We start from the raw sequence: 24,946 nt of genomic DNA, 5'->3' as shown, positions 1-24,946 counted from the left end.
ATAGGGCCAACCATTTTTGCATAGGCTGTCATAGCTGTATATCATGAATTTGTGGTTTTCTCACAAGTGCCCATTCTCCTGAGACAGTAATCAAGATCAAAGCTGGCATATTTTGTTATTTCTTCATAAAAGAAAAAAAAAGAAAACAAATAATTGGAAGTAAAACTTTTGGAAAGAATGAATTTTATCCATTTTGTGTATTTGAAGATATGGAAGAGTAGTCCCAACCCTACATCACAGTGAAATTACTAAAGCTGCCAAATTGAAGTTCTCATGGGTGTAGTGATAACAACTTTTTACAACTTTTGAAAATTCATATTAAAGTTTTTTATTTTCTGTCAAATCTTGTTCAAATTTTCACCTATCTGCATGTCTGATATTATTCTTTCTTCTAAAAACAATTTTTCTTTTGGGTTGAGTTCTCCTTTAAAACATGTTTTACTTCTACAAAATTTGTATGTTGGGACTTTCTGTTAGAAAGCATTTTCGAGGTGTATAAAAGATTCAGTTCTGAGACTATAAGGTTTGGTCTATTACTGGGTATTCTGATATGATCTCTTTGTCCTTTTCTTCATTTTGAAAATAAATCTTAAAATTTAGAATCATAAATTAATAAAGGTTACTATATAAAGTTTCTGAAAAAAAAAATGCATAAGTAATGATCATCAAAAGTATTGTAATATTTAAATGATCACACAAGATTGCACTTGCACACAAGATATCAACTTGCATAATTAGTCTTTTATAGGGTTATTCTATAAAATACTCAACCTTTTTGTACGTCCGACCCCCATATTAATTCATATAACTCCAATATTACTTCATAAACTGCTCAAGCCATGATTATTCAAGAGCATTGCAACGTTTTATATGAACTAGAAAATAGGGAGACATCATTTCAGGAAGGCAGCAAACATAGGGGATCGGACTCACATATTTTATGGAATTGGCCATGTATGAATAGGCACATCCTGATAGTTGATAGAAAGTTATGTCTATACTTTCCTTGTTGATGTGAATTATAATTCAACAATTTTTACTAGGTCATATATATTTTTTTATTTAAAGCATAGTGACATGCCATATTTTAATGCTGAAGACATAAGAGATTGCATGACAGTTCTGCCAACCTCTGTTACTGTATCATATCATCATGTTTCTTGGCTGAAAAACCAAAGAATGCCATATACATTGTATGCATTATACTGAATAATTTACCTACATTCCATACATGTGTAGGAAATAGCCTAGGGCAACAGATAGTTATGGCTTAAAAGCTTAATCACTGGGGCAGATATTTGCTTGCAAATTCTGCCACACTGCAAAAGGTTTTCACAAATTTTCACAATAATTTCTTTTTACATTATTTATCACTTGAATTTGAGATGTATTTGAAAAAGTAGCCTCTCAAAAACATAATAGCCCCATAAATTCAAGTTTTAACCTAAAACTATGATAGAGATAGTCTCTAAAAATCAATACTGAATAATAAATTCTTTACTATTTAAATATTGAAGGGAATAAATATCTGAAAGAGGAGAGAAGGGTACTATAGTGGACTCTCAAAGTAAAAAGCACAAATATAAGAAGGTTTAGTCATAACTATTTTTCTAATACAAAGTTTTAAGTTCCTTTGTTCAGTGGAAACTCTATAAAAAGAAGTCCTTGGAATGCTGGTACCTGACATTTGGCCATGATTATGAAATTATGATTATGTACATACTACAATATTTGTGTTTCTGTGGGGAAGCATTGTGTAGTACACGTTCAATTACTCATTTCTGGCAGCAATTTAAAAAAAAGCAAAATATCTTCTGATTAACAATGAGAAAGAGAAGTACTTTCTTTATAGATATAATAAGATTTTTATGGTAAAATTATACGATTTTTGACAAATAAGGTTGCTAATTCTGCACTTTTAACTTTTTGGTCTAAAATTTGTTTAATTTGACATTAATTTTGTATATATTTCTTTATATTTCTTTTCACAACTACACTTTGATTAAAATTATTAGCAGCATTTATATAAAAAATTGTGAAATTTACTGATTTTGTTAGAGCAAAAAGTTTACAACCTATCTTTTTGTTTCTTGCAGAATAATTTGTTATTAGAACAATTGTAATTCTGATACCACAAAGCAATAGATCAGCATAATTTTTGCATTTCAAACTTCATTCTATATCTACTATGTTTTTTAGCTGTGAATTTGATTTTATCAGAAAGTTGTGGGAAGTTTATTTTTTCCTTATGATTCACACAATTGATAAATTAAAATGAAACATTAACTCAAATTTAAAAGCATTTATTGTTAATACTGTACCATAGGAGATGGTGACATTATGATGTTTTGATGAGACTAGTTTAAGTTAAAGGTAGTATTTAGTTTTGGTAAATGTCAGAAAAAGTATCTTTCTCTATTTCAGTTCATTACCCACAATCCAATTTTTGAAAGTTTACCTAAACTAAACGCTACCTTTAATGATAGAGCTGATGGTGATGATGATAATGATAATAATAATTATAATTATAAAGATGATGTGATGGTGATGAACAGGGTGATGATAGTGGTCATAAAGATAATTATGAAGATGATAATAATAATGATGATACTGATGATTGTGTGATGATAATGATGATGGTGATGATGATTATGATGATGAAGATGATAATGATTATAATGATGATCTAGAAGAAAATTAAGATGATGATAACGATGATGGTTGTGGTGATGTTGAAGATAATTATGATTGTGATGAGGATGATGGTGATGATGATAAGAATGATAATAATGATGAAAACCAAAAGTAGGACTTCAAACACAAAAACAATACACATAAATTTAAAGTAAGCACTCTTAGAGAGCAAAATCACGAAGATATAATTATCTCAATAAAAGGAAAAAATGAAAGGATAAAATTATTAAATCAAAAAAGAAAAGAAAAGAAAGGCAGGGGAAGTTGAGAGTTAATACGATGATGGTCGAAATGATGTCAAAAATAAGAAAGAGAAAGCATTGTCTTATAACGTTTCTCTCCTATATTTCCTTTCATTCCTTCTTTTTTTTTGGGGGGGGGGGGCTGGGGATTCGTTCTTTTTTATCACTAAAGTGTACTTGATATTTCATGCGAGGTGGTTCCCCATTGCTGTTGGTAAATTGTAATGATGATCATGCTAATGACGATGATAACAGTTATTTAATATTATATTGTAATCCTCTTTCCCCCTTTTCCTTTCTTTCTCTTTTTTTCCAAAAAAGCTAGACAGTCATTTCACAAAGAACAATTAACATGGGATAATATTTTTGTTCCTGAAAGAGCGAAGAACAATTTCCCTGCGATAAGTAGTATAGCGCCATCTTGAGACGTGATCATCACAACTGGGCGTTGTGGCGTGCGCCTGTACTGTAATCCAAGCTGCATTTCAAAGTTTCAAATTGATGCAGCAGCGCAGGGGTTCGAAGTTCGGCACACGTATATGGTTGACGCTCCCACATCGCTGCGAAGCACATCGATGAGAAGTACATTGGCTATAGGCCGATATTTCATTGAAATCTTCAAAATATGAAAAATCTGGTAAGTCCCTTGTTATTATTACATATCATTTTAGATATACAAATCCTCTTTTTATGTTCTGCGGAGTTAAATTTTGAATGCCAGTGTCGGGTGAGGTACCTCACCCCGCCTCACCCGCTTTCCTATAGCAGTGCTTAAGGCCTTCACTACAGCGGTGCGTATTGGAGACTTCGGTCTATGTAGGGACTCGGGAGGGATTCCGTGAGGCCAGACGAAGTCTCAGCGGAACATATCGTGACCAAAATAGACAGATTTTTCGGTCTAATTTTTGCAAGCCTAGGCCCTATAAAAGGCTATGTTATTTGCTGTATTTGCAAGGCCCCCTAGAATTGAAAACTCATTGCCAAACACAAAAAATATTTTCAAAATTAAAGATTTGAGTAGGGCCCTACTCTCTCTGGTGATAGTCTCTAAATGGAAGACGGATCATTCATCTGTTTTAATATTTTTTGTTACGGTACAGTAGATTCTATGCCTAGACTAGAGTCTAGACTCCTAATCATATTTTAATTTAAGAATTATTTTTACTATTTGTTCTTGTGTGCTGTCATCATCGGCCTAGTTTTACTAGTTTTGTTATAATAATAATATTTTAAGACCTTTTTTTACAATTTGTGTTGTGTACTGCTAAGTTTCACTTCACAGCAGGTCTTATTTACATGCTATTTAGTCTGTTTCTGTCTGGGGCATGTAAACAAACAACTATTCTACTAGTATTTTGTAATAAATCTAGAGGTACTCTACACATTTATCCAAAAGAAAATAGAGGGGTTAAAACATTGTACTAATGACAGAACAGCTCTTGCGTGGGTGGATCTAGCTTTAAGAGCGTCGTGATGAGAAAATTTGTATATCATTTTTGATATGGTCTTCATGACACTTTAAAGTCTTGGTTAAAATTTCTTGCGGGCTCATGTAAAGAAACGGCTATTCTAACATTTTATAAAAAATCTACACATTTTACAAAAAACTAGAGGGGTTAAAATATTTTACTTAACTTCCGAACACTTTTTGCGTGGGTGGATCACATTTTTCATTCGGTGAAAAGATGAAAAATAAGTAACAATTCTTATTCAGTGCTATGGTTTTCGCTTCAATATCCACGTGTCACCATGTTTTCATGTGTTAATTCTTGCCGTCGCAATACTGCCATTTGCACAACAAAGAAAGCCAATCTCGCCCATCACATGCACTAGTCTCGATCTTCGCGTACACGTGCAGAATATTTCGTTAGGAAAAACGTAATGGTTACACGTGGGGTTTTCTAAGCAAATATTTTGCACACCTTCAGATCAAGACTAGTGCGTGTGATCGGGTAAGATCGGCTTTCTTTGTTGTGCAAATTGCAGTATTTTACAGCACAAATTAACACATGAAAACATTTGTAGATTTTTTACAAAATGTAAGAATAGTTGTTTGATTCATGACCCGGGCAGGAAATTTTAACCAAAGTGTTAAAGGGTCTTGATCATCATTTCAAGAATCATATAAAAAATTTCATCATCACGATGCTTTTAAATGCTAGGGTGGATCGCATTATTCATTCGGTAAAAAGATGAAAAGAAAGCAACAATTCTTACCCAGCGCTGTGATTTTCACTTCGGTACCCACATATCGCCATGACTTCATGTGTTAATTTGTGATGTCACAATACTGCCTTTTGCACAACAAAGAAAGCCGATCTCACACGATCGCACGTACTAGTCTTGATCTTCGCGTGTGCAGAATATTTGTTCTGAAAAACCCAATGTCGAGTTTTCCAAGCAAATATTTTGCACACCTTCGATGATACTTATCTGGGCGACAAAGAGCTGATTAGTTTTTGTTCCCAAGGTAGAAGGTCAAAGGTCATAGAATTCAATAAAGTACATAAGAAATAGATCATTTTCGCGATAAATCAATAATTCTTTGATGGATCAATTGCAAACTTGGCTCATTTGGCACATACAAGTGGTGATGAACTGATTAGTTTTGGGGGTCTCAAGGTTAAAGGTCAAGGTCATAAGAAAGAGACCGCTCTTGCGTTAACTAAAAAAAATTGATTGATCAACTTCAAACTTGGCTCATGTGTACATATGCAAGTGATGATTAGCTGATGATTTTTTTTATTTCAAGGTTAAAGGTCGAGATCATACAATTAGAAAGAATACATCAAAAATAGACCGTTCTTGCAATAACTTTAAAACCCTTTGACAGATTAATTTCAAACTTGGTTCATATTAGCATATACAAATGACAATGATCTTAAGATTTTTGGTCTCATGGTAACATGGTTCGATCAACTTTACATGTTTGATTTTTGGGGAAATAGTTATTTGACAAGACTTCATAGTCACAAGATCAAAGGTTTAGTATTTTTTTAAACTTTATTTGAACAGAAACTAGGATATATTTCTGGTCTTGCACTGGCGGAGGCATGCATTTCGACCGCACACGGTTGAAGATTCGTCAATTTTTTGTTTACCATAACTTGGAAACTATTTTACTCATATTTGAAACTTGAATCATGGACTCGTTACCAAATGACAATGATCTGATTCATTTTGAGGGTAAAAAGTTAGGGTTACAAATTCAATACATAATATGAGAAATAGATTGTTTTGCAATAACCTGAAAATCATTCCAAGGATCAATTTGGAAGTTTGATTACATGTGCCCAGGGATATGACATTTTTAAAATTAGTTTTCAGTTCATTGGGTCAAAGATCATGATTATGAATTCAATATAATACATAATAAATAGATTGTTTTTATAATATTACATTTACTTTTTCATGCATCTAATTGAAAGTTAATTCAAAATTGATAAGAGGGTGACAATGACTTGAAGGTTACATGTTTGAAAAAATTGCTTTATCAATAATAAAACATTATTGGAACACTCGAAAACAAGAAGCTTGGGAAATTTATGTTTCTTTCTATTTTCTCTACAGCTACCCGTAAACAGACAAGAACAGGTGCAAGCTCTATGTAAAAAAAAATAATTAAAAAAAAAAGAAGAGCAGTGGGTTTGAGTATGTATGTGTTATAAAAGCATTTATTTTTCTCTCATTTTTTTTCCCCATTATAGACTACCTAAGTTACGGCATAGACTGTTCGTTCCTGTATTTTGCTGGACATTAGAGTAAGTATGCATGTACAGTCAAAATTCATAAAAAGATCTGATATAATAATATTCCTGATAAAAGAAGATAATATTTTGGTCTTGGCTCTTTATATTCTTTTGTTTTTTAACCCTGATATAACAAGACTTGTGCTATTATTTCTCTTTCTCCCCCTGTTTTTCTTTAATCTCTCTATCTCGTTTCTCTCTTGGTTAAAATGTATACATGTAGATAGCCTATCGAACCAACTTTGAAATAATAGTTTAAATAAAAGAGATTAATTCATACATGAACAAGCAATACACTCTTCTGAAAATGGTATGAATTTGTATTTAATATTGTGAGTGGCAAGTCACGACTTGAAAAGCATTCTACTGATCAATTTTCGAAAGTTTGATCATATGTGATAAGGGAGTGTCAATTATGTAATTACAGTGGAAATTTGGTATAATGAGGTCCTTGGGTACATCAAAATTTCCTTGTTGTAGCGGGAATGTCATTATATCAGGATTAAAAAAAACAACAGAGTAATAAGAGTTGAGACCAAAATATTACCTTGTTATATCAGGAATATTATTTTATCAGATCTCTTTCTAACAAGTTTCTACTGAACTTTTGGGAGTGATGGGTCAAAGGTTCAAAGTAAAAAAATCTATAAAATGCATAAGAATGGACTTTTTATGCTTTCACCCATTAAAAGTGGATGCTGGAAGCATTATGTATTTGGGTTGTCCGTCCGTCCATCTCTCCCATTTTCACTCTCACGATAACTTAAAAATTGGTCAACTGATCAACTTCATACTTGGCTCGATATTTATCTTGGTGACAAAGAGCTGATTCGTTTTTGGTTCGCAAGGTAAAAGGTCAAAGGTCATAGAATTCATTAAAATACATAAGATATGGACAATTTTCACGATAAATCTGAATTCCTTTCAGAGATCAATTGCAAGCTTGGCTTGTGTGTGCACATACAAGTGATGATGAGCTGATTGGTTATAGGGATCTCAAGGTTAAATGGTCATGATCATAGAATACATAAGACTGTTCTCACGATAACTCAAAAAAATCTGACGATCAACTTCAAATTTGGCTCATGTCTGCATATGGAAGTGATGATGAACTGATTATAATTTGTTTTCAAGGTCAAGGGTTGAGGTCATACAATTCAATAAAATACATTAAAAAATAGACCGTTCTTGAAATACATGTAACTCTCAAACCCTTTGACAGATTAACTTTATACTTGACTCGAGTATGCATATACCAGTGATGATGATCTGATTAGTTTTGGAGTCTCAAGTTCATAAGTCAAGGTCATAGAATTCAATTAAATACCTAAGAAATAGACCGTACTTGCAATAAGTACAATATCTTTTGATGGATCAACTTCAAACTTGGCTCATTTTAGCATATACAAATGACAATGATCTATTAAGATTTTGGGTTTCGAGGTAACACGATGCGATCAAGATTACATGTATGAATTTAGAGCAATAGTTATTTGACTAGATTTCATAGTTACATAGTTGATATTTTTTTTAATTATTATTTATTTCTTTAATTTTTTTTAAAATTATTTTTTATTTAATATATTATTTATTTTTATTTTTTTAATTGTTTTTTATTTTATTTATTTATGTTTTTTAATATTTTGTTATTTTATTTGTTTGTTTGTTTTCATTTTCATTTTTTTATGACCCAAGATATATTGCGATTGTTTATATGTGCATCTGTCGTATAGTTTGTATCAATGGTGTGTTATTATTGTTGTTTTATGTTGTATGTAATTATTTGTAATAACTTCTATATACATGTATTAAAATATAAATGAAAAAAAGAAGAAAAAAATTTTATAGTTACAAGATCAAAGGTTTATTTTTATTTTTTTTTATTGAAACAGAACTAGGATATACATGTATTTCTTGTCTCTCACTGCTGGACGCATGGATTTCGACCATGCAGGGTTGAAGAATCGTCTATTTTTTTTTTAACCATAACTTGAATACTATTTTACTCATATTTGAAACTTGGATTATGTGGGCTATTTCATGATAAATGAGACATATGAAAATACAGCTTTTATCATATCTGATTTATTTAATTATCAATGTAATACAAAGTAATTGAGTTTATGTGATGGGCATAATTATGTGGAAGCTACACAAGCTTTTTTGTAGAATTCAGTTTTTATTTCATATTAAAATTTTGCCAAAATGATCATGTTTAACACATTTTTTGAGTCTCATTTCTCTTAGTGTGTGTATTCTGAAAGAATTTTTAGAAAAATAGTGCAAGATAATTTGATAATTTCTTACCAAAGGAACAATTAGAAATATGTGGAACATGGCATAAGTTGAATGATGAATATCGGTGCAAAATTGTGAAAGTTACTTACATTCTTGTAAGATCTGTATTTTGTGTTAATAACAAATTCTTATGTCATCTCTAGGATATGTCTCTATTTTGGTTTTGATAAAAGAGGAGAATGTGTACTCTGTCTATACCTATAGTATCTTTATGACATCTCCAACATATAACATGTAACACTTAATTTAACAACATCTTCATTTTAAGGTAATTGTGCAATCAATTGTTGTATGTCACTTTCGTGTTAAAATCGTGTCCTCTCCAGAATAATAATTACTTGAGATTTTTCGGACTAATAAGGATGTCATCGTTTTATGTTCCAGTGATACAGCACAAACACCCTTCCTTCTACTGAAATGGTATATCATTCGGTAATCATTACATTGCGTCAATTCTGTATTCATGAACATGCATTTTATTTAACATGTGTCCTCTAAAAGAAAAGTATGCTATATGTTTAAAAGTGGAAACAACAACTGAATTACATTAAGAAATGTAATATTTGTAAATCATTTTATTCACTTTATCATCAACTACATGTAGCATTTTGATGTACTTCATATAAATTACTGCTCACTTGTTGTTTTTTAGTGGTTTCCTTCATGCAGGATGCTGAAGTTGAGTTTATACAGCAGTAATACTCCATATCAATTGGTATATTGCATGTGTTTGAAGTTGATTTCCAGTGCTTTGCGATCATTATTTATAAAGGAAAAAAAATAATATTTTAACAGCAGTATTGCAGATACATGTAACTGTCATAAACAAATAGAGCACATACATGTACTCCTGGATGGGACAAATATTTTTAACATTATTGTTAAAAGGTCACTGGATAGCTGAAATTTAGCTTTTGTGATAAACATATTGAAAATTGAATCACTCCTGCAAATCCTGCTATTTAAAAATATTTTTTAAATTTAATATTTTGGTCTTTATTCAAGTAAAAATGTATAGGTGTTATATGGTCAATCACTCCTTGGGGAGGACTAAAAGATTATCATTTGTAACATTGTTTTGAGTGAGAGTTGATAAGACCATGGATATACAATACTCTAAGCATGGCTATGATTCTGATGACTCACAATACCTGCTGTACACTGCAGAAAATCTCATCTCTACCAGATACATGTAGATGACATCTTTTTGCATACGACTTTTAAATAAATTGTTAAGGCAAGCTAATTATTATTTTTTTTTTCAATCTTTACAGTATCTTATTTTATGTAGTAAATATTAAGTTCATTCCAATTCATTTAAAGGTTCAAAGAGCAAAGCATATAAATGGCACAGTGTTCAGCATCAACCAGAAGTTCTTGAAAAGCCTGTTGTAAACGCTCACCTGAGATGTAAAATAAGACACGTTTGTGTTACCCTTTTATGTACAATATTTGAAAATGTTTTGTTTGAACCATAGAAATAATTTTCGATTTAATTTCTAATAGTCTCTGTGTCATGCATTATTAACACTCATCATTCTTCATTTAATCTTTTCTACCCTTGATGAAATAGGTTGATTTAACATTTGTTCATCTAATATTTCTTACCCTGTCAACATTTTGTAAATGTTAGTAAAATGCTATAAATATTTTCAAAGCAACAATATAATGAAAAAATAGACATTCTATTTTTCTGTGATATTAGTTTGAAATTTCTATCGTTACTATTGTTTCTATTGTCGTAATTCAAACAACAATCCCTTCTGTGTAGTATGTCTCTCCTTGGTTGGAATATCATTTGTACCTTCTTTGCAACAAGCCAAGGTAAGGGACCAATTGATGGCAAAGGCAGAGCAACAAAGAGATCTGTGGTCACAGAAATAATGAATGGAAAAGTGGAGGTGAGGTCCTCAAAAAAAATTGTAGATGTTGCCTGGGCCAAATGCCCAAATATCACCATACTACATGTACTGTACATGCTAGACAGATGACATTTCGAAAAGTACGGTGGATTTTGAAAAGGATGTTCAAGATATCATGGTACATTATACATGTTAATTCCAAACACAAAACAAATGCACTGATTTAATGTTCTACTGTCCTACAAAATAAATGTCCAGAAACATGCAAAGTCAGCATTATCAATGAACAACTCTTTCAGAGATAGGTGCAGTAACCTTGATGACCCTACAAATGAATAAGGTACAAAGAAGGGAGATGCCCTGGAAGGAGAGGATGCTGGTACCGAGTCTTGTGTAGAGAGCAACAACAAAACCGCTGAAAGGCAATCAAAGACGAACTCGAAGTTAAACTTTATTTGAAATGGGTTGAAGTAAAGTATTCCGATGGAAAAAAGTGCCAAGAAAATCGAAGAACAGGTCATAACTACATGTACATGTATAACAGATGATAAAATCGCTGCAAAGTTTCTCAAAGTGTCATTTGGAAAATACAGTCTTCAGTCGTCAGTGAGCCACAGATGGTTAGAAGGGAAATCCTTACCGCTCAAGAGGATTATAATAATTAGGGCAATCAAATGAATCCAAAGAACCAGGCATCTGGGGGTTTTCCAGAGCCTTATTTTCAAAATGTGAATGTTAATACAATTTCTTAAGGTTTTTTTTAAACACTGTTTCTCAATATCATTACATGTTTTAGATAGCAGCACTAATTAAAACAGAGTTTTGAGCTTCGGTATTTTTATTTTGTTGCCAATTATAAGTGAAATTGTATCTCTAATAGCTTTTAATTGCTTAACATTTGCATACGTTTTTACAAAACATGCATATGCTGCCCTCACTTTTTTGTTTAATACCGATGCACGCATGAGTAGCTGAAGTCAGTGTTATTCTGTTACCATGGTATTTGAAAATATTCTTGTAAGTGCACATTTATTTTTCATCAGTGGAGGAGAGAAAAAGTAGTTAAATGATTCAGGACCAGGGTATTTTTTGGCCTTTTTTTAAATCTCCTTTTGTTATTCAAATTTGCAACATCAATTATTTCATTTTTATATTCATAATTTCAGATTTAATGTTTTAATTATGAATAGACATTGAAAGAAAACATCTTTTCAAGTCAAGATTTTGTCAATTTGTAAGTGAAAAACACTGATTTTAAAGATTCACTCGCATTGTCAATTTAGAGATTTTAGTGATTTTTTTCTTTCAAGAAAATTCTAATCAACGAATGCACGGAATAGATGAATTCAAAATGGATTCAACGTGTGCAGAATATTTTTGTCTTTCTTCTGATGCATAATTCATGATTTTTAAGCCTCTGGATCAAAAGTTATTTGGCCGAACCACAAAATATGGTCAGTAGGCGTGAATGGGTTAAATTGTCAAAATAAACCTGGAGTTGAAAAATAAACTGAGATTTGATTCTCACTTACCTTTTTTTTCTTGAAAAATTATATTTGTTTGTAATGCCACTTATTATGTTTTTATACTATATTTTATTTCATTTTACAGCTTTCAGGTGCTTAGTTTAGGTATAGTTTAAGAGAAGAATGTATCAAGTAGCTTAACAATGGTTTTTTTAAAGTCACCAATCTCTTGAAATATTATTTTCATTCATAAATGTCAGAGTAATTCCGTTACCATTACATGTACATGTAATTCCGTTACCATGTACTTGAGAATAAGAAAGATCAATCATAAAAAATTGTTAATGATACTTGTGAAAAATTTGCTTTCAAAATAATGGTGACATGACAATTAACCAAAATGAATATTAACTTTAAGCTGGTGTGTTCTAGATTTCAGAGAACCTTAAGGTTCTCTGAAATCTTACGGTTCCTGAACTTAAGGTTCCTGAAAGACTAATTTATCTGGTAATTCCGTAACAGATGCGCATGTTATTCATTTACATATGAATGGATGAGAGATTTTCAAAAAAGTGTGTTTCAGAATGTAGTAATGTTTGCCATACGAAGTACAGAAATTTTGAAAATGTAAACATGTCTGTGTGCTGTGAGCATAAATAACGGTCAAAAATCGCTGATTTGTAATTCCATTACCTTGGAATTGCCCATTCACACTGCCCTCTCCACAGCTAATGCATGCAACTGCAGTGTAGAGGGTAGAGAGAGAGAGAGAGAGAGTCTACTCGTTCAATGCCAAATATAATTGTGTTTAAGCAGTTTGTGTAATAAATGGAATACACTCTGTACATAATCATTTGTGGAAACTAACAAAGGGGGCATCATTTTATGATAGTTTACAGTTTTTATCAATTTAATGAAGTTAAAAATGTTTGGATATTTCCTTATATACATGTGTTTGACATTTATTTTTAAAACTAATAGTGGTGTTTTAAAAGTAGAAAATTTAAAGTTTCTCTTGTGTTATTCTGTTTCTTAAAAAATGTCCTATCTAGAGCAAATAGAGCTTAGCTTCTTAATTGGCTTAAATTATTCTTGTTTACCATAATGAGCACAAGAAACTGGTGTGGTACCTTAATCCTTGCACATAATAGTAGCCACTGGTTATAATGTGTGGCATTTTATGTGTACTTTCAACATATTACTGGATTTGAAGCACCAAACATGTGCTTTGTGGATTAGATATTTTAATTTCAATTTTAATTTTTCAATTACAATTTATTTATTTAATTTAAATAAATTTAATGTTAGAGATGTTTCCAAATTTTCTTATATATTCTACATTTACTGTGCAATCTAATAGTGGTGTTCTGTTTGTTTGAAAAAGTCTTATCGAGAGCAAATAGAGCTTGGCTTCTTAATTGGTGTCAGTTATTCATGTTTACAAGTATAAGCACAGGCAACTGGTGTGGTACGATTCTTGCACATAAGAATAGCCACTGGTTATGAAATACTGTATGTTTCATCATTTGAAATGATTAAAATAAAGCTTAAATTGTGGTAGTTTACATACATTTTCAACATTTATCTGCCTATGAAGTACCAAACATGTCTTTTGTAGATTATATATTGTGTATGTTTATTAGAAATGTTTAGACATTTTCTTATATCTAGCATTCACTGATATAACTAATAGTAGTGTTTTAAAAGTACGAAAATTTAAGGCTTACCATGTGTTATTCTGTTCGTTATAAAAATTGTCCTTTCTAGAGCACTATTGCTTGGCTTCTTAATTTGCTTCAATTATTTAATAAGCACAATCAACTGGTGTGGTACAATACTGGCACACAAAAATTATCACTTATGAAATACTGTATATTTTATCAATTAAATGATAAAAATATAGCTTAATGTGGTACTTTATATACCTTTTCAATATTAATCTGGATTTGAAGCACCAAACATGTCTTTTGTTGATTAGATACTGTGTATTTAAGGCTTCTGATGTGTAAAACAATACTGTAAGACCTCCCCAACTCAATAAGAAGTATTATGACTCTTTTCTTTTTATCATATCAAAGTATCAAGTTTACTTACATGTAGTCAAGTGTTAAATGAACCTCTCCAGAAAGCAGATTTTACACTCCTAATTCAATCAGAAAATCATGAAGGTTGTTGACAATGTCACACTTTTAAATTTTCTAAATTAATGAGGTACTATCTAAGCTTTAAATTGAGAATAATTTCATACAATAAAAATGAGTTAGAATTTTGACCCTATTTTGGACTCGTTGTCTTCGTTTCTCTTGAAATAGCCCACATACTCATTGCAAAATGACAATGATCTGATTGATTTGGGGTAAAAAGTTATGTTTACAAATTCAATAGATAACATAAGAAATAGATTGTTTTTGCAAAAACTTGAAAATAATTTTAAGGATCAATTTGGAAATTTTATTACATATGCACTGGGATGTGACATTGATGAAATTAGTTTTCAGGGCCATTGGGTCAAAGATCATGATCATGAATTCAATATAATACATTATATATAGACTGGTTTTATAATAACATTTACTTTTTCATGCATCTAATTGAAAGTTAATTGAAAATTAATTAGAGGGTGACAATGACCTGAAGGTTACATGTTGTGAAAAATACTTCATCAATAATAAAACATTATTGGAACACTACAAAAAATTTATGTTTCTTTTTATTTTCGATACAGCTACCCGTAAACAAACAAGAACGGGTGCTAGCTCTGTGTAAAGAAAAATAATAATTGTTTTAAAAAAAGGAGAGCAGTGGGTTTGAGTATGTATGTGTTATAAAAGAATTTATTTTTCTCTCATTTTTTTTCCCAATGTAGATTACCAAAGTTACAGCATAGCTTGTTCGTTCCTGTATTTTGCTTGAAGTTAGAGTAAGTATGCATGTACAGTTGAAACTCATAAAAAGATCTGATATAACAATATTCCTGATAAAACAAGGTAATATTTCGGTCTCGGCTCTTTATATTCTTTTGTTTTTTAACCCTGATATAACAAGATTTGTGCTATGTTTTTTCTTTCTCCCCGTTTGTCTTTATCTCTGTATCTCGTTTCTTTCTTGGCTAAAATGTATACACGTAGATAGCCTATCGAACCAGCTTTGAAATAATAGTTTAAATAAAAAAGATTAATTCATAATGAACAAGCAATACACTCTTCTGAAAATGGTATGAATTTGCATTTCATATTGTGAGTGGCAAGTCACTACTTGAAAAACATTCTACTGATCAATTTTTGAAAGTTTGATCATATGTGATAAGGGAGTGACAATTATGTAATTACAGTGGAAATTCAGAATAACGAGGTCCTTGGGTACATCAAAATTTCTTTGTTATAGCAGGAATGTCATAATATGAGGGTTAAAAAAACAAGAGAATTTAAGAGCTTAGTCCAAAATATTACCTTGTTATATCAGGAGTATTATTTTATCAGATCTCTTTCTAACGAGTTTCTATTGTACTTATGGGGGTGATGGATCAAAGGTTCAAAGCAAAAAATCTATGACATGCATAAGAATGGACTCTTTAATGCCTCTATCCATTAAAAGTGGATGCTGGAAGTATTACGTATTCGGGTTGTCCGTCCGTCCATCTCTCCCATTTTCGTTCTCACGCTAACTTAAAAACCAGTCAACCAATCAACTTCATACTTGGCTCGATACTTCTCTGAACTGATTAGTTTTTGGTTTGCAAGGTAAAAGGTCAAATGTCATAAAATTCATTAAAATACATAAGTACTAGACCATTTTTGCGATAAGTCTGAATTCTTGTGCCGGATCATATGCAAACTTGGCTCGTGTGCACATACAAGTGACGATGAGCTGATTAGTTATGGGGATCTCAAGGTTAAAGGGTCAAGGTCATAGAATACATAAGAAAGAGACTGTTCTCGCTATAACTCGAAAAAATCTGACGATCAACTTCAAACTTTGCTCATGTGTGCATATGGAAGTAATGATGAACTGATTTTTTTTTTTTTCAAGGTCAAAGATCAAGGTCATACAATTCAATAAAAGACATAAAAAATAGATTGTTCTTGCAATAAGTATCAAACCCTTTGACAGATTAACTTTAAACTTGACTCACGTATGCATATACAAGTGACGATGATCTGATTAGATTTGGGGTCTCAAGGTCAAAAGTCAAGCTCATGGAATTCAATAAAATACCTAAGAAATAGACCGGTCTTGTTATAACTAAAATATCCTTTGATGGATCAACTTCAAACTTGGCTCATTTTAGCATATACAAATGACAATGATCTATTAAGATTTTTGGTCTCAAGGTCACATGATTCGATCAGGTTTACAATATACATGTTTGATTTTTGGAGTAATAATTATTTATTTATCGATTTCATAGTCAAAAGATCAAAGGTTTAGTATTTGTTTACTTTAATTGAAACAGAAGCTGAGATATATTTCTGGTCTCGCACTGGCGAAACATTGTTGCAACACTTGAAACAGGAAGGTGGGGAAATTCATGTTTCTTTCTCTTCTCTCTACAGCTTCCCGTAAACAAAGAAGAACAGGTGCAAGCCCGGTATTAAAAAAAAAAAATTTAAAAAAAATTAAAAAAAAAAAAATTAAGAAAAGGAGAGCAGGTGAAACCCCTGGAAAAGGAGAACAGGTGAAACCCTTGAACAGGAGATTAGGTGAAACCCCTAAAAAAAAAAATTGTTCAAAAAAAAGGAGAGCAGGTGAAACCCCTGGAAAAAAAAAAAGATAAAAAATTTAAAAAAAGGAGAGCAGGTGAAACCCCTGAAAAAAAATAATAAAAAAATTTTTAAAAAAGGAGAGCAGGTGAAACCCCTGGAAAAAGAAAACAGGTGAAAAAGAAAAAAAAATTGTTCAAAAAAAAAAGGAGAGCAGGTGAAACCCCTGGATAGGGAGAACAGGTAAAACCCCTGAACAGGAGATCAGGTGAAACCCCTGAAACAAATCAGTCTATCACACAATTCAAGACAGTAGACCTTGCACCTTGCACGAAAGCTTGGTTGAGTCAAAAAGAATTGTGGGTAGCAAATTAAAAAATTTTAAAAAGGAGAACAGGTGAAACCCCTGAACAGGAGATCAGGTGAAACCCCTGGAAAAGGAGAACGGGTGAGACCCCTGAACAGGAGATCAAGTGAAACCCCTGAAACAAATCAGTCTATCACACAATTCAAGACAGTAGACCTTGCACCTTGCACCTTGCCCGAAAGCTTGGTTGAGTAAAAAAGAATTGTGGGTAGCAAACTAAAAAATTTTAAAAAGGAGAACAGGTGAAACCCCTGAACAGGAGATCAGGTGAAACCCCTGAAACAAATCCGTCTATCACACAATTCAAGACAGTAGACCTTGCACCTTGCACGAAAGCTTGGTTGAGTAAAAAAGAATTGTGGGTAGCAAACTAAAAAATTTTTAAAAGGAGAACAGGTGAAACCCCTGAACAGGAGATCAGGTGAAACCCCTGAAACAAATCAGTCTATCACACAATTCAAGACAGTAGACCTTGCACCTTGCACGAAAGCTTGGTTGAGTAAAAAAGAATTGTGGGTAGCAAACTAAAAAATTTTAAAAAGGAGAACAGGTGAAACCCCTGAACAGGAGATCAGGTGAAACCCCTGAAACAAATCAGTCTATCACACAATTCAAGACAGTAGACCTTGCACCTTGCACGAAAGCTTGGTTGAGTCAAAAAGAATTGTGGGTAGCAAACGGAAAAAATAAAAAAAAGGAGAACAGGTGAGACCCCTGAACAGGAGATCAGGTGAAACCCCTGAAACAAATCAGTCTATCACACAATTCAAGACAGTAGACCTTGCACCTTGCACCTTGCACGAAAGCTTGGTTGAGTAAAAAAGAATTGTGGGTAGCAAACTAAAAAATTTAAAAAAGGAGAACAGGTGAAACCCCTGAACAGGAGATCAGGTGAAACCCCTGAAACAAATCAGTCTATCACACAATTCAAGACAGTAGACCTTGCACCTTGCACGAAAGCTTGGTTGAGTCAAAAAGAATTGTGGGTAGCAAACGAAAAAAATAAAAAAAGGAGAACAGGTGAGACCCCTGAACAGGAGATCAGGTGAAACCCCTGAAACAAATCAGTCTATCACACAATTCAAGACAGTAGACCTTGCACCTTGCACGAAAGCTTGGTTGAGTCAAAAAGAATTGTGGGTAGCAAACGAAAAAAATAAAAAAAAGGAGAACAGGTGAGACCCCTGAACAGGCGCACAGGTGAAACCCACTGTAAAACCGGCGAAGAGGTGAAACCCCTCAACAAGCACACAGGTGAAACTCCTGTTAAGTTAGTAAAAAAAGGAGAACAGGTGAAACCCCTGAAACCAAGAAAGTCTACCCCACAATTCACGACAGTAGACCTTGCACCTTGCACGAAAGCTTGGTTGAGTCAAAGAGAATTGTGAGGACTGGTAGCAAAAAACTAGTTAACGAGATAAACGAGATAACGAGATTAACGAGATAACGAGATTAACAAGAATAACGATAAAAACAAATAAAATAACAAGAAAAACAAAAACAAAAAAAATTAAAAAAGAAAGCGGAGAACAGGTGAAACCCCTGAAAAGGAGATGAGGTGAAACCCCCCAAACAAAGCAAAAACAAAAACAAAACAGAAGAAAAAAGAGAAAATAAAGACATGTACTTCATTATTTGACTGTAAAGTGTTTCTTTCTTATGAGTTTGAAAAATTACAAAGAGAGTGAATAAAATTGGAGTCAAGAGGACAAGTGGTGTTGAGTAATCTGAAAGAGTTTATTTTACTAAGGTTATTTTTCTTTTAGGATAGCAGAGTGAGGAATATATAATTAAGAGAATAACATTCAGAAGTTTAGAGACTCTCAAGAGAAAGAAGTGAGTAATAAATTATATATACTGAAAAAGGAGACGAGAATTTATATCCAATTAAGTCTAGAGATACAGCTGGGCTTGAATCGTTGAGGAAAGAGTATTTGATTATTTACAGAGTTTTTAGAGGGAAAAAAAGGTGAGGAGAATTGAAGTAATAGGAGTAAGTTGTAATTACAAGTTAGCTTGAGTGGTTGTGAAGAAAATATTGATTAAAAAGTGTTTAGATTGAAAGTAAAGATGTGAGCTTGATTAGGTAGAGTATTGTGAATAAAATTGAAGTCTAGGAAACAAGGTTGAGAAGTACTAGTGGACTTAATAATTTCAGAGGATATTTGATCAAATATATTTCTTATTTAAGGAAGAAATAAGGCTGGTTAATCAGAAAATAAGTGATCAAAATTGTGCTAAGAGACAAAAGGCTAGAGGTTTACAACTTTTGCAAACAAGAAAAAAAGTGGCCTTGATATATTATAAACACAGTTTGTAAATTGAGAATAATTGAAGCTTATGAGATCCAGATAAACAAGTAGGCTCGAGTAGTTCCAGAGAGGGTATTTTATCATTTGCAGAGTTTGATGAAAAGAAGCACACCTGATATAAAAGAATAAGGCTCAGAAGTTCATAGATTCATAAGAAAGAAGTGACTGATGAACTATACTGAAAAAAGGTAAGGAAAATTGAATAGAATAAAATCGAGAGATAAAACATAGTTTGAGTAATTAAAGTAAGAGTTTTTGGTTGTATACAGAGGATTGAAGAAAAAACAAACAAAAAAGGGTTAAAAAACAGTTTGAGTAATCAAAGTAAAAGAGTTTTTGGTTATATACAGAGGTTTGAAAAAAAAAGAAACAAAGGGTAAAAAACATAGTTTTAATAATTAAAGTAAAAGAGTTTACAGACATTTGAAGGAAAAAAAAGAAACAAAAAAGGGTAAATATTATTTGAGTAATTAAAGTAAAAGAGTTTTTGGTTATGTACAGAGGTTTGAAGAAATAACAAAAACAAAAAAGGGTAAAAAAACATAGTTTGAATAATTAAAGTAAAAGAGTTTTTGGTTATATACAAACGTTTGAAGAAAAAACACACAAAAAAGGTAGAAAATATTGTTTGAGTAATTAAAATAAAAGGGTTTTTGGTTATATACAGAGGTTTGAAAAAAAAAAAAAAGGGTAAAAAACATAGTTTGAATAATTAAATAAAAGAGTTTTTGGTTATATACAGACGTTTGAAGAAAAAAACAAAAAGGGTAGAAAATATTGTTTGGGTAATTAAAATAAAAGGGTTTTTGGTTATATACAGAAGTTTGAAGAAAAAACAAACAAAAAAGGGTAAAAACATAGTTTGAGTAATTAAAGTAAAAGAGTTTTTGGTTATATACAGAGGTTTGAAGAAAAAACAAACAAAAAAGGGTTTTAAAAAATTGATTAATAAGATAAAGTTAAATATCCAAGTGAGCTTGAGTAGTTCGAAGAAATATTTCATAAAAAAGTTTCTAGATTGCAAAAAAGGCTTGAACTTGATAAATTAGAAAAAGAAAATTCAAATCGAGATAACAAGACTGGGAAGTACTAGTGGCTTTCAAATTAGAAAGAGAATATTTGATAAGAGAATTTGTTTTTATCTAAAAAAGAATTGAGCTTGGTTTATTGATAAAAAGTGAGCGAAGTTGAAGGAAGAAAATAAAATTCAGAAGTTAACAGAGCTTGGAAAAGGGAAATTGACCTTGATAAATCACCTGTACATTAAAAAAAGGAAATATTGAAGAGAATAAGATCAAGATACACTGTTATAAAGAGGATATTTTATCATTTACAAATTTTTGGAGAAAGAGCTAAGCTTGATAAATCAAGTATCGAAAAGAGTAAGAAAAATTGAAGTAAAAGAAGAAGGCTTAAGTAAAACAAATTGGTTTAAGTGGCTGGAAAAAATTAAATCACAGATTTTCCATTTTTGTTAAAGCGAGCTTGATATATAACAAAAGTAGAAAAATTGAAGTAAGAGAACAAGGTACAAGAAATACAACAAGGCTTATATAATTTAATAGCCAAAACCCATAAATTCATCCAATAGGAAACCAACGTTTGTTGAGAAAAAAAAAAATATTGGATAAGAGTATTTTGTGAAATACAAGGAGGCTTATATAATTTCATAGCCAAAACCCGTATATTCATCCAATATTCCAGTTGTAAACCAACGTTTGTTGAAAAAAAAAAAGTTATTGGATACGAGTATTTTACGTGTTGAAAACACATCAAGGCATTCATTTGGAATTAACTAGTTGAACTGTAAAATTATAATATTGAGCATTTTATGTCTATTGCAGAAGAGAAATTGAAAATGGCTGTCGATCATTTCAGCTCAGTTGTTCATGAAATTTTGAGCACACTCTCTAATTATACATCGATGATCAATACAGATGTTGATGAATGTTATCTGTGCATGGATAAGATCAATGAATATGAAACCTACGTAACGTGTGAATCTTGCAACAATGATTTCCATGTGACATGTAAGGAATACGTGAACAATAACAAATTTGCTGACCAGAGATTGATATGGATTTGTTCATGTTGTGGTTATAGCAACATTGGTGATCGCATATTTGACAGAGAGTGTATTCCATCTCATTATAACAGATATGAGCCTCTAATGGAAGCAGATGATGATGATGATGATGATGATGACAATAGCAATAAGAACATCAAAACCTTCAAGCAGACAAGGCAAGTTAAGGGAGCAAGGAAGAGGTATGTCAAAGAAAAAAAGAGCACAGTGCTTACAGATCAATGTAGCAGATATGAAAATGGTGTAACAGACAATCTGTCTCAAAACTTGCTCAGTGAAGAATTTGACAATAGCTGGGTGAAAGTAAAATGCACGAGAGCAAAACTAATGGCAAGAAAAAGGGAAGAAAGGTTGCAATCAAATTCAGAACAAAGAAATGATCAGGGCAAAAGGCAGGAAAGATCAGTCAATGGTGTATTGTTGGAACCAGGTGTAACGTACATTGGCACAGCATTCAAGACATTTTATGGAAGTCGTAAGAGGAAAAACACAGTACAGAAAAAAGAGAATGATGAGAACCACAAAATGAAAAATGAAGAAAAACATGTTGGTGTCCAATCCTATGCAGAAACTCTATTGAGCATTTATGCTTGCAGTGTGAAATCTCCGCTTTCCATGAAATTTTGTAATGATGCCAGTAAGGAATTTGAGAAAATGCAAAATCGATCCTATGCTAATGTAACTACTAAGTTGTCTCCATTGTCGAAACCAGATTCTGCTAAGCACTCCAACCGAAGAACGTGTAATATTCTGGGAAAGATGAAGGATTTGAGACGGTACAGAGTTCATGCAGGAGGCAAACAAAGGAACAAGAAAGGTCAGTTTATCAAAGTGAAAAAAAGGGTAGATGATGTCGATTGCACTTTTTCAAAATCGTCAAAGAAGGAAGTAAAAGAGTTGAACACAGATATGATCCACAATGAAGTGACAAATTCTTCAGAGAAAGAAAAAGTTTCTAATCAATCAAACAATTCTGATAAATCGATCACAGTAGGCAAAGATAAAGGAGAATCAAGAGGCAGTAATGACGGTCATCCTCCAAACATGCCATTAAATGAGAATGGAACAGGTGAAATTAGAAAACAAAGTATCGGTAGTGCAGAAAACATGAATGTCACCAATGGAGTAAGGCAAGTCGATTTGCAGGATGATATTGAAGAGAATGAGGAAAGCGGTAGCGACATTGACATTGATACACCTATCAAACGTAATCGTAGGAATTACATCGATTCAGATTCAGACACCAGCATTGAAACTGTTGCAGTTATACCTTGTAGTTCAATTAAAAGTGAAGAGTCATGTCAGGGTATTGGTACACAGCATGTACTTGATGAAACGTGTCACATTGAAATTGTTCCAGATGCAAGACTGAACGAAAATACAAGCAATGCAATTTTGAATACGGGAGATGAGTGTATTGATTACTCTCATGTGCAAATTTCCTTGGAATCTGATATCAAAGCAGACATTGTTGAAGAAGAAAATGAAGTTGAAATCTGTTCGAATGAATCAGGAGACGAAGTAGAGTTTGTATCAGATCTTGGAATGTGCGATAGACCAGACAAGTCTTTCAAATTTGTACCCCTCGAGATGAATGAGAAACAAGCGATTTGTAAAAAAATGAATATTAATTGTGCACAGAAGAGCTGGCTTGAAAGTTTTAATAAAGACGAGAATATTGGGATTCCTTCGTGCATAAAAATTATAATTAGAGATGGCAACTGTTTCTTTCGTGCAATTTCGTATGGAATTTCCGGTACTGAACGTCATCATGCGATTCTGCGGAGACTTACCGTTAATCATTTATTAGAAACTAACGATATGTTCAGGAATACATTGAGAAGTGAGTTCAGAAGTGTCAGAGAATATGTTGTTGAAAAGAGAATATCGGAAGATGGAACTTGGGCTACGGACACGGAGATGAGTGCATTGGCCAACTTAATTGATACTGATATCTATTCTTATAATGACCAAGTACCGTGTTGGCAGTTGTACTCTGCTAAGAAACCTGGCAGCATAAATGTTATTACAACTGAGAGAGGCATTTTTCTACAATACACAGATAATAATCATTTCAATGTAGTTGAATCTGTTAAGAGTCTTGGTAGTGATTCATCAAAGACCACAAAAACAAAACAAGATGTGAGTACAGCAGTAGATACACGAGTCAAACCAGTTGCACAGGGAAGATTCAATCAAGGTCATGAAAGATTTGGTTGTTCATCTGGAAAGCAATGTGTTGCTAATTCATTATCAGCTCTGTTGTACAGCAAAGTGAAAAATGCGGCTGATTGGAATAATGATGATTTGGATAGGATTTTGATCAACGGGGATGAATTGTATCGTAACATAAGGCAGTTTGTTTCACGCCAAGACGAATATTTATTGATTTCTGATCTACCAAAACTCTTGGAAGCCTATGATGAATTGTTCGAGATTGAATATCGTGAATCGATTCCTGGTTTGCTAGAAGGAGATGAATCAACTTTGGTGGACTCAATTTCATTGCCACTGAAACAAGCACTAGAGCAAGAGTTATGCAGTGATGTCAATGCTAGCTTTGTAACATTTTCTGGGAACACTTTTGTTGTCATATCTGCATTTGAATCTTTTTTTGTATTTGATTCTCATTCAAGAAACTCAAGAGGCTTACTCATAGATGATGGCTTTAGTGTAGTACTAGAAAGTCCAAGCTGGCAAGGTGTTCACAAGCATTGTATGAGGTTGGCAAGGACGTTGGGTTGCTCTGAATATACGCAATATGAAATCACAGGTGTTATTGCAAGAACAATTTCCGGCAAGAATGAGACATTGAATGGTCGCTTTCAGTTACCTGGCATTTCATTGCCCCAAGATCCATTACCGAGTGACAATGCAATACACGTAGAGAATGATATCTGTGATAATGTGGGAACAATAGAACAAAGTGTTTTTTCTGACAAATTAATTGATGAAGACGAGTTATTAAGTCCAGTTGATGAAGTGGATAACATAATCTTTTGTGATGAAAGCAATATGATAAAAGAAGCTTCAGAATCGACAACATGGACTATGAAAAGCTCCCCTGCAGACAAAGACATTAGTATGGAAAGTACTGATGCTAATGATTTTAATCGGTGTGCCAATGAGCCACAGAATTTAGAAAAAAATGGAAGTTGTAATCTGACAAG

At 32.4% G+C, this 24,946-nt stretch overlaps 1 protein-coding gene across 4 annotated transcripts in view; it reads left to right on the top strand.

Annotated features, from left to right (window-relative positions):
- The first annotated feature begins 3,375 nt into the window (after positions 1-3,375).
- The window catches only part of LOC129284015 (uncharacterized), a 32,416-nt gene continuing 10,845 nt past the window's right edge, over positions 3,376-24,946 (top strand). For 2 of the 4 annotated variants that reach the window (XR_010294614.1, XM_064104451.1), the window contains exons 1-5: positions 3,376-3,573; positions 6,644-6,697; positions 15,178-15,231; positions 21,848-21,958; positions 22,489-22,593. Coding sequence is in view for 3 of the 4 variants with exons in the window: in XM_064104451.1 (XP_063960521.1) it covers positions 21,871-21,958; positions 22,489-22,593 (193 nt within the window). In the remaining variant the exon portion in view is untranslated. Of the gene's footprint in view, positions 3,574-6,643; positions 6,698-15,177; positions 15,232-16,864; positions 16,900-21,847; positions 21,959-22,488; positions 22,594-24,946 lie in introns of all 4 variants that reach the window. The other 2 variants (XM_064104452.1, XM_064104453.1) reach the window with 2 other exon arrangements.

The sequence above is a fragment of the Lytechinus pictus genome, chromosome 9, assembly GCF_037042905.1.
Source record: "Lytechinus pictus isolate F3 Inbred chromosome 9, Lp3.0, whole genome shotgun sequence".
In the NCBI taxonomy this organism is placed as follows: domain Eukaryota; kingdom Metazoa; phylum Echinodermata; class Echinoidea; order Temnopleuroida; family Toxopneustidae; genus Lytechinus; species Lytechinus pictus.
The sequence above is the reverse complement of the archived record's forward strand: the minus strand, read 5'-3'. Positions and strand labels throughout refer to the sequence as shown.